This window comes from Xyrauchen texanus, chromosome 14 (assembly GCF_025860055.1).
Source record: "Xyrauchen texanus isolate HMW12.3.18 chromosome 14, RBS_HiC_50CHRs, whole genome shotgun sequence".
Lineage (NCBI taxonomy): Eukaryota > Metazoa > Chordata > Actinopteri > Cypriniformes > Catostomidae > Xyrauchen > Xyrauchen texanus.
The window spans coordinates 5,758,553-5,773,717 of NC_068289.1; the positions used below are offsets into that span (position 1 = coordinate 5,758,553).

Consider the following 15,165-nt stretch of genomic DNA (forward strand, 5'->3'; position numbering starts at 1 on the left):
TTGTAAAGACATGCTAGAACTCATTTAAATTAATAAAAACGATGATACATTACATTTACATATTTGGCAGACGCTTTTATCCAAAGCGACTTACAGAGCCTTTATTGCAGGGGCAATCCCCCCGGAGCAACCTGGAGTAAATTGACTTGCTCAAGCACACAATAGTGGTAGCTCTGGGTATTGAACCAGCAACCTCATGATTACCAGTTATGTGTTTTAGCCCACTACGTCACCGCCACTCCATTAATCACACAGGAGTTAAGTTTACTTGTAACTAGTTAACTGTACATAAATAAGTTAACTTTATTTGAGCTGAATGAGTACATTTATTTAAATAAATAAAATAAAAATAAATCATGCATACTGATTGCCTTCAAAATCAAAGTAAGGTAAAAAAAAAAAGAAAGTCAACTGAAGCTCTGTATTCAAAGAGGGAACTGACTATATTTTGAGTAAAAACATTACACTTTCATCTTGTAGTAAAATTATGTATATAAGGTTTAGTATATACACAGTATTATCATTTCTAATTTTAAAATCTTCCCTTGCACACATTTTGAATAATTGCCATTGCCCAACTGATGCCACTCCGGTAGAGACACAACTAACAAAGAGAGCTCTTTATTTACAGAATACATTTACAACATGGATCTGAGGTAAAGAACACTCCATAATAAATATCCTGCGAGTTCAGACGAGGTTATTCTACTAGTGTTTCGTAAGGGCTACAAGAATAACAGTCCATTACAGTAAGAATTGACATAAAAAAGGGTTTGGCATTTACTTTGCTCACACTTAATAAGCGACACTGAAATGTATACAGTTATAAAGTGTTATTTCACAGGTATAAAGGGCAGTTAGTGATGAAGAAGGTATCACAGTAATGAAGTCCTGTCACAGCTTGAGTTACAATGGCACCTAAAAAAAGTTATATTCCCAGCATACCGACATACAAGTATACATCTATGAGCTTATTGTTGTGTTCCTCATTTAGCATAAAGTATGACCGTTGCTATTACCCATAGTTTAATATTTCATTAAGTATCAAAATTGTAGTTATTTGTAAACAATTCAATGGAATGCAAACTTGACATCATTGAAATATTCAGATTCAGCATCTTGATTCAGAGTATGTCTAAATAGATTTTCTCAACAAACAAAAAAAAAGTAACAGTAAAATAGAGTATTTAAGATTACATATTGAACCTTTTTACAAAGTAATTTGTAGAAATACAGGTTAAGCAGTCATGATGGTCACAATTTCTACATCAGTTGCATGTGGAAAAAATGAGGTACTGTCTGTCTCGTAACACCACATAAAAGAGAATCTAGCATAAAAGTGATGTCAGGATTTAATTAGTGCTTGTCAGATTTTCAAACTTGTAAATTTACAAGCACACATGCTTGGTGTAAATGCATTGAAATAGCATGTTTTAGGGTATGGACGTTAAAAATGAGCCAGTTAAAAGTAACTACAGACACGTATTTACAACTGAATTACAACATATGTGGAAAGAACAACATTTGAGAAATGTTACTCTGGTTGAAATCACTTTTAACCACTAGTGTAACACAGAACATAAACTTGAAAACTGGCCACACTGATATCATAAGTTTGTCTCATCCCAAGATGGGTCGTTCATATTCTTTAGCATTCTTCGAACTATCCTCTCCAGATCTTTCCGGGCTCTCTGTTCTTCTTCCAGGGATCTCTTCATTTTTTTATTGTCCTGTTTGAATGGTAAAGTCAACTTGAACTTTAAACTAAACTGAAGCTACAGTGTTAAGAAAAAGTATGTGAACCCTTTGGAATTACCTGCATTTATGTATGAATGTGTCTTAAAATCTGATTTGCTCTTCAACTAAGTTACAAAAACGAACAAAACACAATCTGTTTTAACTAATAGCACACAAATTATTGTATTGTTCTTGGACATACTGAATACATGATCATTCAAAGATTCACAGTGTAGTTTGGAAAAATTTGAAAGCCCTTGGCTAATGACATCAATGAAAACTAATTTGAGTCAGGACTAGGCAAACCCGGCATCCAATTATTTAAACAAAATTGGAGATGTGGGTTAGAACTACTTTGACTTATAAAAAGCACTCAAATATGTGGAGTTTATTATTCACAAGAATCTGTTGACGTGGGCCATGCCTTGCAAAAACGAGATCTCAGAAGACCTAAAATCAAGAATTGATTATCTTGTTATCTTGAAGAGCTTAGATATTCATCTGTTCACAGTTAGACAAATTGTCTATAAATGGAGATGATTTAGTACTGTGGATACTCTCACTAGAAGAGGCTATCCAGCCAAGATGACTCAAAGGGTACACCGCAGAATGCCCAATGAGGTTAAAAAAAAAGCTAAAGACTTGAAGGAATCATTGGAACTGGTTAACATTTCTGTTCATGAGTCTTCTATACAGAAAAACTTAAACATGCTTTGTGTCCTGGAATATGCTGCTTTCCAACTAAAACTTTGCTGCACAAAGTTTGCCAAAGACCACCACGACACTACACAATGCTACTGGGAAAATGTTTTGTGGACTGATGAAACTAAGCTTTAATTTTTTGGGAAGAACACGCACCACTATGTACGACCAGTTATTAAATCCAAGGGTTCACTTACTTTTTCCACAGAACTGTGAATGTTTACTGTGATGTGTTCAATAAAGACATTAAAGGGTTATGCATTTTTGTGTGTTGTTATCTTAAGCACATTGTGTTTGTCTATACTTGTGACTTGATGAGATCATATTTTATGACTAATAAATGCAGAAAACCAGCTAATTCCAAAGAGTTCACTTACTTTTTCTTGCCACCGCTTAAGACAGTAAGCATCATTCAGAACCTTCTCAGACCCATGATCAAAGACACTTACCTGTTTAAGTTCTTGTACCTCATCTCTCATAGCATAAACAACATCCACAAGGCTCCTACGAATCACATTTAATTTGTCACCAAATAGTGTAAAAATACATGTTGAAATTTAAAGCTCTGTTACGTGCTCCATCTCTTGACAAGAACCATCCTATTACACTTTTTATTAAACCTTTTCTGACAGTGGACAAATATGCAGTCTTACTTCTCTTCCAGAAGAGTCTGACCATTACTCTTCAACTCGTCGACACTGAACTTCTCTCCAGGAACTATCAGTGCTGGACCGGCATCTTTCCACTGCCCTGTTTCAAGAGAAAAGCCCCGCAGATTGGTTTACTTCAGTTAGATTAACATTAACATTGATTATGTTAGATACAAGATACACCATAGTGCCTCAAGAGGATTTTTACTGGATCAAACTTACACAAAACGGTGCGTAAGACAGGAGTTAGTCATGCAGAGAGGGATCATCCACAAAAAAATAAATAAAATAAAATAAAATAAAAAATGCTTTTTAAAAGAGGACCAAAGGTTTTCTTAAGTGTGCAGTCTGAAAATGTCTTTAACCACAAAAAGAAAAGAAATTGTAAATGCAGAAATTGATTTGTTTATACAAAGTTATACTCAATAATAAAAATGTAAGTCTTATTTAATACATGAAAATAAAAAACAAACAAACTTGCAAAACTTCACACTTGTGTAATGAGAGATTCATTCCTTAAAGGACAATAAACATACTGTACAAAACAACCCAAGATTTATTCAAAATGTATATTACAACGTTTGTGGCATTTTTTCAAATATTTGACTGCATATATGTAACACACACAATAATGTCTTAATTTCAAAACATGTAAGCATCACTGACGTATCTCAGTTTAACAGGTGTTAAGAATATCTGCATGATACAACCAACAAAAAGGCAGTAAATATTCATGTTTCCTTGTTCATTTTTTAAACCACAGAATAGTGGTAACAATAAATCACATAACAATACTATTTGTCATCACTGAAATAATTGGCAAGTTGGTTTTCTTATTGTCTCATAAACACTTCATACATAGTAGAGGAAAAAAGCATCAAACACTGAGGCTTTTACAGAGTCTCAAATGAGTGGTGAAGAACTATTACCATACACACCTGATTTAAATGTATTCTACTAGAATTTGAACCATCATTAAATTATTGTTTTCCCATACTTTTCACCATAAATGCCAAAACCACTATAAACTTGCATGTTACATACAATCATACAAAAAGTTAAAAAATATTTAAAATACATATACAAATTGAAAATAAATACATTTATATCAAGTTTGAACAAGATGTCCCCAGTAATACTGTCTGCAGTGCCATCGGAGTACCATAAGCATTCATGAAAGGTTCTTTGATAAAAGAACCAAACTCCTTACATCAACAGATTGGCAATCTAATGTTCACATTCAGTAAACACAGTCTAAGTTTTAATACTACACATTTCAGATGAATGACAATACTCTTAATATTTACAGACACGTTAAGACATTTTAGCATTTATTTTTTCCATTTACAGCCTGTTCTTTTTGCCTTTAGAGTGCATTGTACCTTCATAAGCATTAATAATGAAATACATCTGGGAATGAGGCAGAAAGAGAGATCACCATTTTTAAAGAACATTTAAATAAATACTAAATGCATGTCAAGAAAAACAAATTTAAGTAAAAAGGGAGGTTGGGGGTGTCAAGTGGGATTTAAGATGTCAAGGCAACAGGGAACTGCTTTGGGAAAGTGCATATATCTGCAAATAATGATGACGTGCAGATTAATACAAGACCATGTGTAAACACTGACATATAAAATATAAATGACTAGGCTAAATATGCATTAGAGTGACAGATTATTAAATAAATAGGTTTCAAATAAATAAATAGTCATTTAAAATAAAAGGAGTGAGGGGACGGCTTAGTTTTGGTGGGAGATGTAGGAGCTCTTACGGGATACAGAGCCCATCCTGTAACTGTGGGCCGTCCATATACTGTCATAGTCAGAGTCCTCTGAGAGATCAGAGTTGCCCTCTGGCCTTGAGATACTGCTACGCCGGCCCAGAGAATCCACGTTGGATTGATCCAAAACATGGTTATGCATGAGGTCAGTGCCTTGCCATGCTGAAGAGGGTATCCAGTCACAGATGATGAGAGGAGGACAAATCATATAAATGAATGGGAGTGGGAGGTTTGGCATGTGGATGGGGAAGAGAATTAAACAATGGGGCCGACCAAAACATGTGCATGGGTGGTTCAACAACATAGACGGGAGTGCAAAAAGTACCAATAATAACAAAGACAGGAAAATGAGTTTAAAAAACAGAAAATGAGTGAAGAAAACATTAAAAAATATGTACAAATGGAAAGGGGGGGGGGGTCATGATGGATAAATAAGTATGATGAGGAAGAAAGAAGATATTGTTATAAGAGATCCAAGACTCACGTTGTTAAGCTAAGTTAATTACAGCTTACAGAGTTTAGTTTATATAGAAATGTTAGGGTTGGGAATAAAGAACCTATAATATTACAATATGATAATAAATACACAAGACGTCTTTCTATTGCATTATTCTCACTGGTTGCATGCAACAATGAACATATATCGTGAATGAATGACTATGTGATGCTTTCATATTAATTGAATAATGGCCCAGTTATACTTCATACGAAATCGGAAAACTAACAGGTATGATGTAATTTAGAACAAAATCAGGCCAAAAGGGTGTTTTTGCGTTGGCGCTGGTTCGTAACAGCTCACGTTTTAGGAAAACTTCTAACCAGCTGCTAAACACCTTCTTGCTACCATTGGACCACGTCATCGGTAGGTGTGACCTGGAGCTCCAACTACAACCCCAATTCCGAAAAAGTTGTAGTTCAACTACACATTTTATGATGTTTTACCTTGTGAATTTCATTGTTTTTTGTCATTTAAAATCAGATGATTGCAACATGCTCCAAAAAAGTTGAGGCAGGGCAATTTAAGACTAATAACAATTTGATGAGTTGAAATAACAAGACGATGTGAAACAGGAGATGTTAAACAATTGAGGCAATTGTGTCATAGTATATGAAAGCATCCAGAAACAGCCTAGTCCTTCAAGACAAGGATCATTCGAGACTTGACAGTTTGCCAACAGATGCTTCCCAAAAATGATCCCCAAAGACAAATTGGAAGGATTTTGGGGATTTCACCCTCTACAGTGCAGTATATTTAAAAGATTCAAGGCATCTGGTCAAATCTCGGTGTGTAAAGGGCAAAACCACTTTTGAATGCGTGTGATCTCTGATCCTTCAAACGTTACAGTCTTAAAAATCTGCATTCATCTGTAATGGATATCATGAGCATGGGCTTGGGATAACTTTAGTAAACCTCTCTTAGTCAACATCATTCATCGCTGCCTCCACACATGCAAGATAAGACTTTACTATGTAAAGCAGAAGCCATACATCAACACTGTTCAGAAGTGCTGCTGACTTCTCTGGGCTCTGTCTCATCTTTGCTGGAAAGTAGAACAGTGGAACTGTCCCTGCATTTTCCAGCAGGACAACTCCAAACCATATACTGCCCGGATTACAAGTGCATGGCTGTGTAATTAGAGAGTGTGGGTGCTAGATTGGCCTGCCTGCAGTCCTGACCTGTCTCCAATCGAGAATGTGTGGCACATTATAAAGCACACCATATAGCAACGAAGACCCCATTCATGACTGTACATTTTCAAAAAGCAATGAAATTCACAAGGAAAACCATCATATATAATGTGTAGTTGTAGTGCTTTCTATATAGCAAAGGGTGAATATAATAAAATAAATTTAAAAAATCACTCCTTTTTGTTTTTATTAGCATTTTTCTTACTGTCCCAACTTATTCAGGATTGGGGTTATACTATTTTGTTTTTCAGTCAGTATTCAACATGAACTCACCGGCATGCAAGACCATGTCATGCGATTTTTAGTCTACAAAAGGAATCAAATCTACTCAAGTACTCTCATGTGCCATCTGAAGCGAAAGACATTACCACATCTGCCCAAAGTAAGATATGCCTCTTTCACCATTCTTTTGTCTGTAATATGAGCATTAACACTCTTTCATGCATAAATTTTTGCAGCAGTATCAATGTCATCATAAATGACAATAACAGAGTGTAATCGGCGCATAATATTGCACCGTATATCATGCTAGCGCATTAGCATCATGAATTAACAATGTAAACAAGACAAATAAAAAAAATTTCTACTGCATATATATTACTTTAAATCATCAGAGTGGTTAAAACAACATCTTTTACTGACCTTCTACTAAAAATAATACTCAACTAATGAGGCAAAGTCATTGATAACAAATTTTTAAGGTTTTACTGAGTGTCCCCATATTTAAATGTACTTCTAAACGCCTCCTGCAGCGGAACTTCTTTTTACCCCTGAACAAAGAATGAAGAAGAACTTCTCCGGAAGTATACCAGGGCCTTAAAGAGGGTCACAAATTAGTTTCAAACCTTTGAATCAATCTAACAACTGAAAGTCATTACCTTTGTCTTGTCACACTAGATAAATCTTCAGCATGCAGATAAAAGCTTTGTTTTAATAACTGGTACTTAAAATAAACTATCTGAACTGAAATATTTAAGTGGAACTATAATTGTCAAATTCTTTGAGAATCCCAACCCTCAGAATTGCTGAACTATATTATACATAGAAAAGTAGATATGAATGGGTTCTGTCTTAGTGGAAAAGAGGAGGGACTGTGCCCTGCACAGGCTTACTTGAGTTCAGAGTCTGTCTGGTTTTGGCACTTGTGCAGTAGGCCTCGATCACTTTCAGTATCTGAGCATCCTCCTCCAGAGCTACGGTACCTGCAAGGGTTAGAAGTTACATCAGAAACATGAGCTTCCAAAAATTAATAATATGAATAACAACATCAAACAAGCTGACTTACTCTTCCTCAGTGCAAACTCCTCATCGGATGGCTTCCTCTCTGGCTTTCTTTTAGGCAGCAGCTTTTTCATAGTCTTGGGACTTTTACTGAGGTCCTGAAAGAGGAGGAAGGGACAAAGTTGTGTTATATTTAGTGCTGTCAGTCAATTCAAATTTAGAATCACTATTAATTGCATCATTTATTTGTAGTCATTTGTGATTAATTGCAGATTTTAAAAGTGCTGAAATTTGATACTAATATATATATATATATATATATATATATATATATATATATATATATATATATATATATATATACAGTATATATATATACAAATGTGTGTGTATATATATATATATATATATATATATATATATATATATATATATATATATATATATATATATATATATATACACACACACACACACACACACACTTGTAAAAATGAATCTTAGGAAAGAAAGCAAAACAATATGTAACAATATGATGCTTTATTAACATTTTCCAAACAAAGCCTTCCACAGTATAAAGATAGAAATGCACAAAAATAGCACCAATTCAAGTAACATTAAACATTTCCCAAAATCGAAGTGGGAGTTTGTCTAATTGAAAAAAACGATGCCTACCTTTGATGGATGCTTTTCAATTGTCAGATGCTTTTAAATTTTTCGCGAGATATGTTTCCAACTGCATTAAATACACGTCCAGAGTGCAGTGTTAATCTCGTCAATTAAATAACACACAAATGTTTGAGGTATTATTTGATTCCATGGATTATGAGGATCATTATAACAATTTTACTTCAAACATTGTTGACGAAAATATGAGAAATATACAAAACTGCAAGATATTACTAATGCAGTGACCATGATTTAGAAGAAAAACCTTGTTTATTCAAATTATCCACTCTTAGTGTTGTTTTAGTATTTCTTTTTTCATCTAAGATGCGTGCCGAGATGAAAGCATGATCCCTAGTAAACTTAAAGGTGCTGTTGACCGAGGTGGTACCAAAAAAAGTTTCAGGTACTAGGTATTATCCACAGTGGAAAACCCCAAAAAAGCGAGCAGAGTCGAGTCGAGTTGTATCGTGCAGTGGAAAAGCCCCATTAGTAGGTCCTCGTGGTGGCATGGTTACTCGCCTCAATCCGGGTGGCGGAGGACAAGTCTCAGTTGCCTCCGCTTCTGAGACTGTCAATCCGCACATCTTATCACATGGCTCCTTGTGCACGACACCATGGTGACTCACAGCACTGGAGGCTCATGCTACTCTCCGCAATCCACACACACCTTTTCCACACACCCCATTGAGAGTGAGAACCCCTAATCACGACCACAAGGAAGTTACCCCATGTGACTCTACTCTCCCTAGCAACCGGGCCAATTTGGTTGCTTAGGAGACCTAGCTGGATTCACTCAGCTCACCCTGGATTCGAACTCGTGACTCCAGGGGTGGTAGTCAGCTTCAATACTTGGTGAGCTACCCAGTCCCCCGATTTTAGCCGTACTAACTCCCACGAAACTGTGCCGTTGATTTAGCCACGGCCCCTCTTTCCAAAACATTGCACCAATACCGTTGAAACCAACACAAAGCATGTTCCCATGGTTGTCAAACACAACAGTAGCGAAATAGCAACCGCAACTGACAAATTATAAATCAGAATATGGCATTAAGCCTCAATTATTCGCTGCAATGTTAACACTGAGAACGCGGTCCGAGGACACATTTTTGTTTCCCGTTTACAAAGCCTAGAGCTGTCACAGAAACTGCTCAGATATCTCATGACACTTAAATGATGTCTTTCAGGGAGTAGGAAATTGCAACAACAATATACCAGTATTCCCCACACTATGTAATGCCATGACAGTGCTGCTCAAGCCTTAAAGGAGCCGCACGTCTTTTGGGACATGAGCGAACGGTTTATGCAATTGGGCAAATTACCGATCAAGCCATAGAACGTTAATATTAGCCGATATCCATTGGTGGCCGATCGATCGGAGTATCCCTAAAATATGTGAGATAAACAAGCCATCAATAGCATAAATACTGTATAATATTACAATAAATATTGCATCTGCAATGAAGCAAATGCAAAACGGAGCTTATACAGCTGAACTTGTAGAGAGAATATTGTGAGGATTGCCCCATGCATTATCCCCGGTACATTTACATTTATGCATTTGGCAGACGCTTTTATCCAAAGCGACTTACAGAGCCCTTATTACAGGGACAATCCCCCCAGAGCAACCTGGAGTTAAGTGGCTTGCTCAAGGACACAATGGTGGTGGGTGTGGGGATCGAACCAGCAACCTTCTGATTACCAGTTTACCCGTTATGTGGTTTAGACCACTACACCACCACCGTACAAACATTTTTAAATTGAATCTCTAAAAGCTTGGACCAAATAATAAAGACAAGCAGCCAATAAGTGCCCAACATAGATGGGAACACCTTCAATACTGTTTAAAAAGCATCCCAGGGTGATACCTCAAGAAGTTGGTTGAGAAAATGAAAGAGTACATTTCTGCAAATTCTAGGCAAAGGGTGACTACTTTGAAGATGCTAAAATATAACAAAGTTTTTATTTATTTGGGGTTTTGTTTAGTCACAACATAATTCCCATAGTTCCATTTATGTTATTACATAGTTTTGATGACTTTCCTATTATTCTAAAATGTAAAAAAAAAAAATTTATAAAATATATATATAAAATAAAGAATGAGTTAAGTGTTTCAAAACATTTGACCGGTAGTGTATATATATTACCCGCGATTACATGACACTTATTATTCTCTGGTTTTGACGTTGTAATATAAACGGGTATGAGCACAACACTTGTGCACGTTATAAGCCGGTAATAATGGTGGTAAAGTTTACATGCAAAGTGAAACGGGGGAAGAGGCCAAAAATAATTCAGTTTGCCGATCGGTTTTTGCTCAAGCCACTAAATAATATTGGACTATGTACATATATCATAAAACCAGAGGTCAGGTTCATCTAGAGTTTTTTATTTTTAACAACTAATTAACATTGAAAGGAGATTTTTCCCTTGCTACAGTCATTTCAGCTTGATCACTAGGGGCTTTCAGACATGAAGGCATGATTTTCTAAAAAGCTTCTTGAAAATATGTGTATTGTGAGAAGTGATCTACAAATATAAATGACTTGAGTGTAGACAAATTTGCATCAGAGCATCAATGCCAGCGTTGAGTGCCGCTTTGAGATCAACATGAAAAGCACTTGCAGAAAAAAGAAACGTCTCATTCTGCATATTGGTGATAGTTAAGGTTTGGTGTGCTTCTGTGGTAATTAAAATACATCTTGCATAGGCTGAAGAATACTTGATTTCTATCACAAGTCCCATCTGGGATTATTTTATACATCAAATATTGCTAAGAGCTCGTTTTTCTCTATTTTATCACAGACAGGGATGCACTGTCAGAGATTTTTTTTTTTGAGAGACAGCGTAACGGTCAACTAGCTTGTTACAACAGTACTGCCCATAGAATGTCTATGGGACTGTTGCATTATGCTATATTATGCTACACTTGTAGGCTCATCTTGTAAAAGGGCTCTGGCGCTGTTGTGCATTTGTCTGTTTGTTGCGTGTGCATCAGTCTTAATCGCGATTAAGAAAAATAAACACATTAAGATGTATTAATCGCATGCGTTAACACGTTTATTCTGACAGCTCTAGTATATTGTACTTTAATTACATTTGCAATTGAAAGTCCAATATGCAGCATAATTATTATTGTGTACCTCTTTATAGCAGAGAGCAGCTGAGGGTCTGAGTGGGGGGGCTGGACGCAGGCAGCTCAGGCTCCAGGGTTTCTGGGTTTTGGGGGGCTCCAGGGGTCCCCACATCATGGTGCTGTGAGGGGACCCATGAGAAGTGGGGTGTGGGAGGGTGTGGTAGGCAGGAGCGACTGTTAGGCCTCGGCTTTCTGCATGTCTGGATGGTGTCAGAGGGTGAGACGGGAGCTAGAGAGAGAGACAGATATGTGAATCTTACAAGAATCTCACGAAAATATATCCAGGTCATATTTTACCCCAAAATCAAAAGGACAAATAAATAAAATGAAGCATATTTTTTTACTATTACAATTTTTTTGCATTGTGACATTATTTTCATGGCAATTAAGAAAATTATTAATATCAGCATAAAGGCAGCACAACAAATACTAACATTATTTTTAAATACTTACTATAATCTAGGATAAATATGACCTGGACATGTTTTGACAGGCTTTGTGAGATTTACCTGGACACATTATCTCTTGGTTTTTAAAAGAGACCATTAAATACAGTATGATAGGTGGTTTTCTAAGACGTAATGTTAACCAGGACACTCACTGTGTGGCAGGGGACAGTTAATGGTTTTATGCTGGGAGCTGCCATGGTGGTGTGCTTGGTCTGTCGGTTGAGGTGCTCGAGCCAGTCCTGTAGATCCTGTTTGTTATAGCAGATCACCCGATGCCTCTCAAACATGCTGCCTGCATGGATGAAAACACACACACAGTGAATGAACGACTTCACCAAAGTCACTGAACAAACAACTGCACTTTTTTGTCTATCAGTCCCAAAAAAGTGTGCCAGTTTGTCCTTACCCGAGAGCTCAAAAGCATTTTTATGGTTTTCACAGTCTTCTAATGGGGTCACTGTCATCCCACTCAAAGGTAGCTTGCCCTGGTAGAAACAAAACAAACCAAATATTTTCACTTTGTGCTATAGCCACAAGGGCCATTTTAATGTGTGTGTGTTGAAAAGAAAAGCTTGAGTGGATTTTAGGGGGAGGTGGAGAGTGACATCAAGATTTATTTGGGCGTGTTGTAATTGGTTCTGACCGCAGTTGGTTTCTGACCTGGTAGATAAAGCCACTCATCCTTGGACTGGCAGACAGGATGAGCAGCACGTGAGGAAACAGCAAAAGGTAACGCTCGTGCCTCTCCTGGCGAAACAAAAATGAAAAACATGCACCACAGCCATTATAAGTCCAGCACTGAAATCTCATAGATAAAACTATGACCATTTATCTTAATATTAATAACAGGTCTTTTATTAATATACTGTTTATTTTTCTCTCATACTGTTGATTTAACTAGTGTCTACAACTGAAGACAGCTCCATAGCTTTTAAATAACAACTGATAAGCATGAAATGTCTCTTTTAATAATAATAATAATAATAATAAGAGGAATAAAATCCCTATGAAGCAAATACATTTTTAAACAGGTCATGAATAAAAAGTCTAAACCACAAAATAATTACATTAATCCTGTTAAAGGCTTGTCCATGTAGGCAAACTGTATGTAATCTAACTTCACTGTATACTCAAACATGTTTAAGTACACTTTATCAACAATTACAAAATGGAAAGATCTGGTACTGGTTGCTGATTGTCCAATACAGCAATCAAGCTGTGCCAAAATGCACAATATATTGTATGCCATGGAGCAAAACACCTGTTCACCATATCAATGCACAACACCCATAGAAGATTATTGCTTTTGTTTTTATAACACATTTATGTTAGGGGCTATCAAACAGAAGGATGGTATTTAATGAACTGGCATAGTAAAAATAACGTTTTATGTGCTTGAAAATGTGTGTCCTTTATGGTTTCATTATGTAGTGATTGTTTTATAAAAGCAATAAAACACCCGAGACCATGCTATACAGTGAATATAGTTATGGCTAAAGGAGTTGCAGGCATGCCCTTATATTAACAATACAGCACAGCCTCTAGTACATTATTACTTAATTAAGCCTAGTGTACACTACATGACTCAAGCTCGTCTCTTTTGATGTTTAGAGACGACATCTGGTCTGTGACGGGAAGTGTCAGATTTCAGAAGTCTTGTAGTGTGTGCACACCTGCGACATGCCGAGACAAAAGGAGACAAAAAATAATTAGAAAATAAAATAAAACTTCACCCACGTCTCCCTACTCGCCGTATGTATCAACATACAGGGACGCAGATATGAGAAGTACGAACATTAGAAGCTAAGTTACAGGTAATGCACTAAAATAACTCATGAAATATAATGTTTGCTAATAATTAAGAGAAACTGTGCACCGGTTTTTAGCGCTTTCTCTTCTTTACTTTTTGGTGCTTTTGGTGCTAGACTCTCCCCTCAAAATTCAAACACAAGTGGTCAAAAGAGATGACCAGGTGTAACAGTACTGTGTCTCACTTGTACACTTTTGATCAGATCACCCAAAATGCATCTTAATACCAGTGTACACAGGGCCTTAGTCTGGGACGAATGGTCGTGTAGTTGATACAACCAGTCTGCGATCAGTCCTGTAGTGTGCGTACCAGCACGATGGAAAACTAAATTGTGAGTCGCAGGGCGCCGTCTGCAAGTCATGTAGTACACACTAAGCTTTATGTGTCATCACCAAATATGGCTCTTCCAAAGCTCCATCAGGTGAGATCTGGTGCTGTCTCACCTCACAGCTGAGGTTTTGGACCATGGCCTGGCTCATATACAACACAGAACCCAGGGTCTTGATGTCCTCCCCCTCCCAGAGCCGAATTGTCTCAGTCAGGATCTGGAGCTCGAGCTCCTTGCGTTTCCGCACCTCTTGACAGTGTGCCTGTAACCATGGAAACACAATATGTTAACAAGGCTGGCTGCCATGGGAATGATCCACACCTAACTGCAGCAACAAAGCCATGGGACACCAGTCTGTTAGATTAAGCATGTTAACCAGGCAGAGTACAGCACTCTCTTCAAAATAAAGGACAAAGACTCACAGAGAGGTTCTTGAATGTTGTCATACACTTTTGGATTTCTGTTCTGTCTGGATGACCCTCCTGAAGTGAAAAGAAGGCAGAATAAAATTAATGTAACATTTAAATGCCATCAATCATAAAAACCAACACAAAAAGAATGCCTTGTGTTTTCGAATGCCTCGTTCACACTGACAGCGATTGCTGGAGTTCATCAAATCGTCATAATGTTGGCGTTCCTGTTGGATGCCCTAACGTTATTGTTGGGCTGTTTTACTGGCCATAGCTTTTGAAAATCAGACCAAAAATTAGATTTATTTCTGGTAAAAATAAGATGTCCTTCTATTTTGACAAGCAATCTGATTTCTTGCTACTAAAAATGAACACTGAGGGAAAAGTGTTTGCATATGAATTGCAGCAGTGCATAATGCTTCATATCATGAAGATGATGACCAATTTTCAATGCATTTTCGCAGCTTTTCACGCATAATTTTTTTAATTATAGACCCCTGCAAGTGGGGTGAAACAAGTCATATTGAATAGTAAAATTGCTCACATTAACAGCACAGATACAAATCAACAACAACCTTCACTCTAAT

The 15,165-nt window shown here is 36.8% G+C and overlaps 1 protein-coding gene across 3 annotated transcripts in view; it reads right to left on the minus strand.

Annotated features, from left to right (window-relative positions):
* Window positions 1-545: 545 nt before the first annotated feature.
* arhgef7a (Rho guanine nucleotide exchange factor (GEF) 7a) overlaps window positions 546-15,165 on the minus strand; it is a 28,250-nt gene continuing 13,630 nt past the window's right edge. The window contains exons 11-22 of one of the 3 annotated variants that reach the window (XM_052143066.1): window positions 14,591-14,650; window positions 14,284-14,430; window positions 12,691-12,777; window positions 12,437-12,515; window positions 12,183-12,322; window positions 11,589-11,810; window positions 7,844-7,937; window positions 7,671-7,760; window positions 4,861-5,031; window positions 3,093-3,189; window positions 2,889-2,943; window positions 546-1,730 (exon numbers count right to left, since the gene is read on the minus strand). In XM_052143066.1, the coding sequence (XP_051999026.1) occupies window positions 1,608-1,730; window positions 2,889-2,943; window positions 3,093-3,189; window positions 4,861-5,031; window positions 7,671-7,760; window positions 7,844-7,937; window positions 11,589-11,810; window positions 12,183-12,322; window positions 12,437-12,515; window positions 12,691-12,777; window positions 14,284-14,430; window positions 14,591-14,650 (1,365 nt within the window). In that variant the 3' untranslated portion in view covers window positions 546-1,607. Of the gene's footprint in view, window positions 1,731-2,888; window positions 2,944-3,092; window positions 3,190-3,643; window positions 5,032-7,670; window positions 7,761-7,843; window positions 7,938-11,588; window positions 11,811-12,182; window positions 12,323-12,436; window positions 12,516-12,690; window positions 12,778-14,283; window positions 14,431-14,590; window positions 14,651-15,165 lie in introns of those variants that run through there. The other 2 variants (XM_052143063.1, XM_052143065.1) reach the window with 2 other exon arrangements.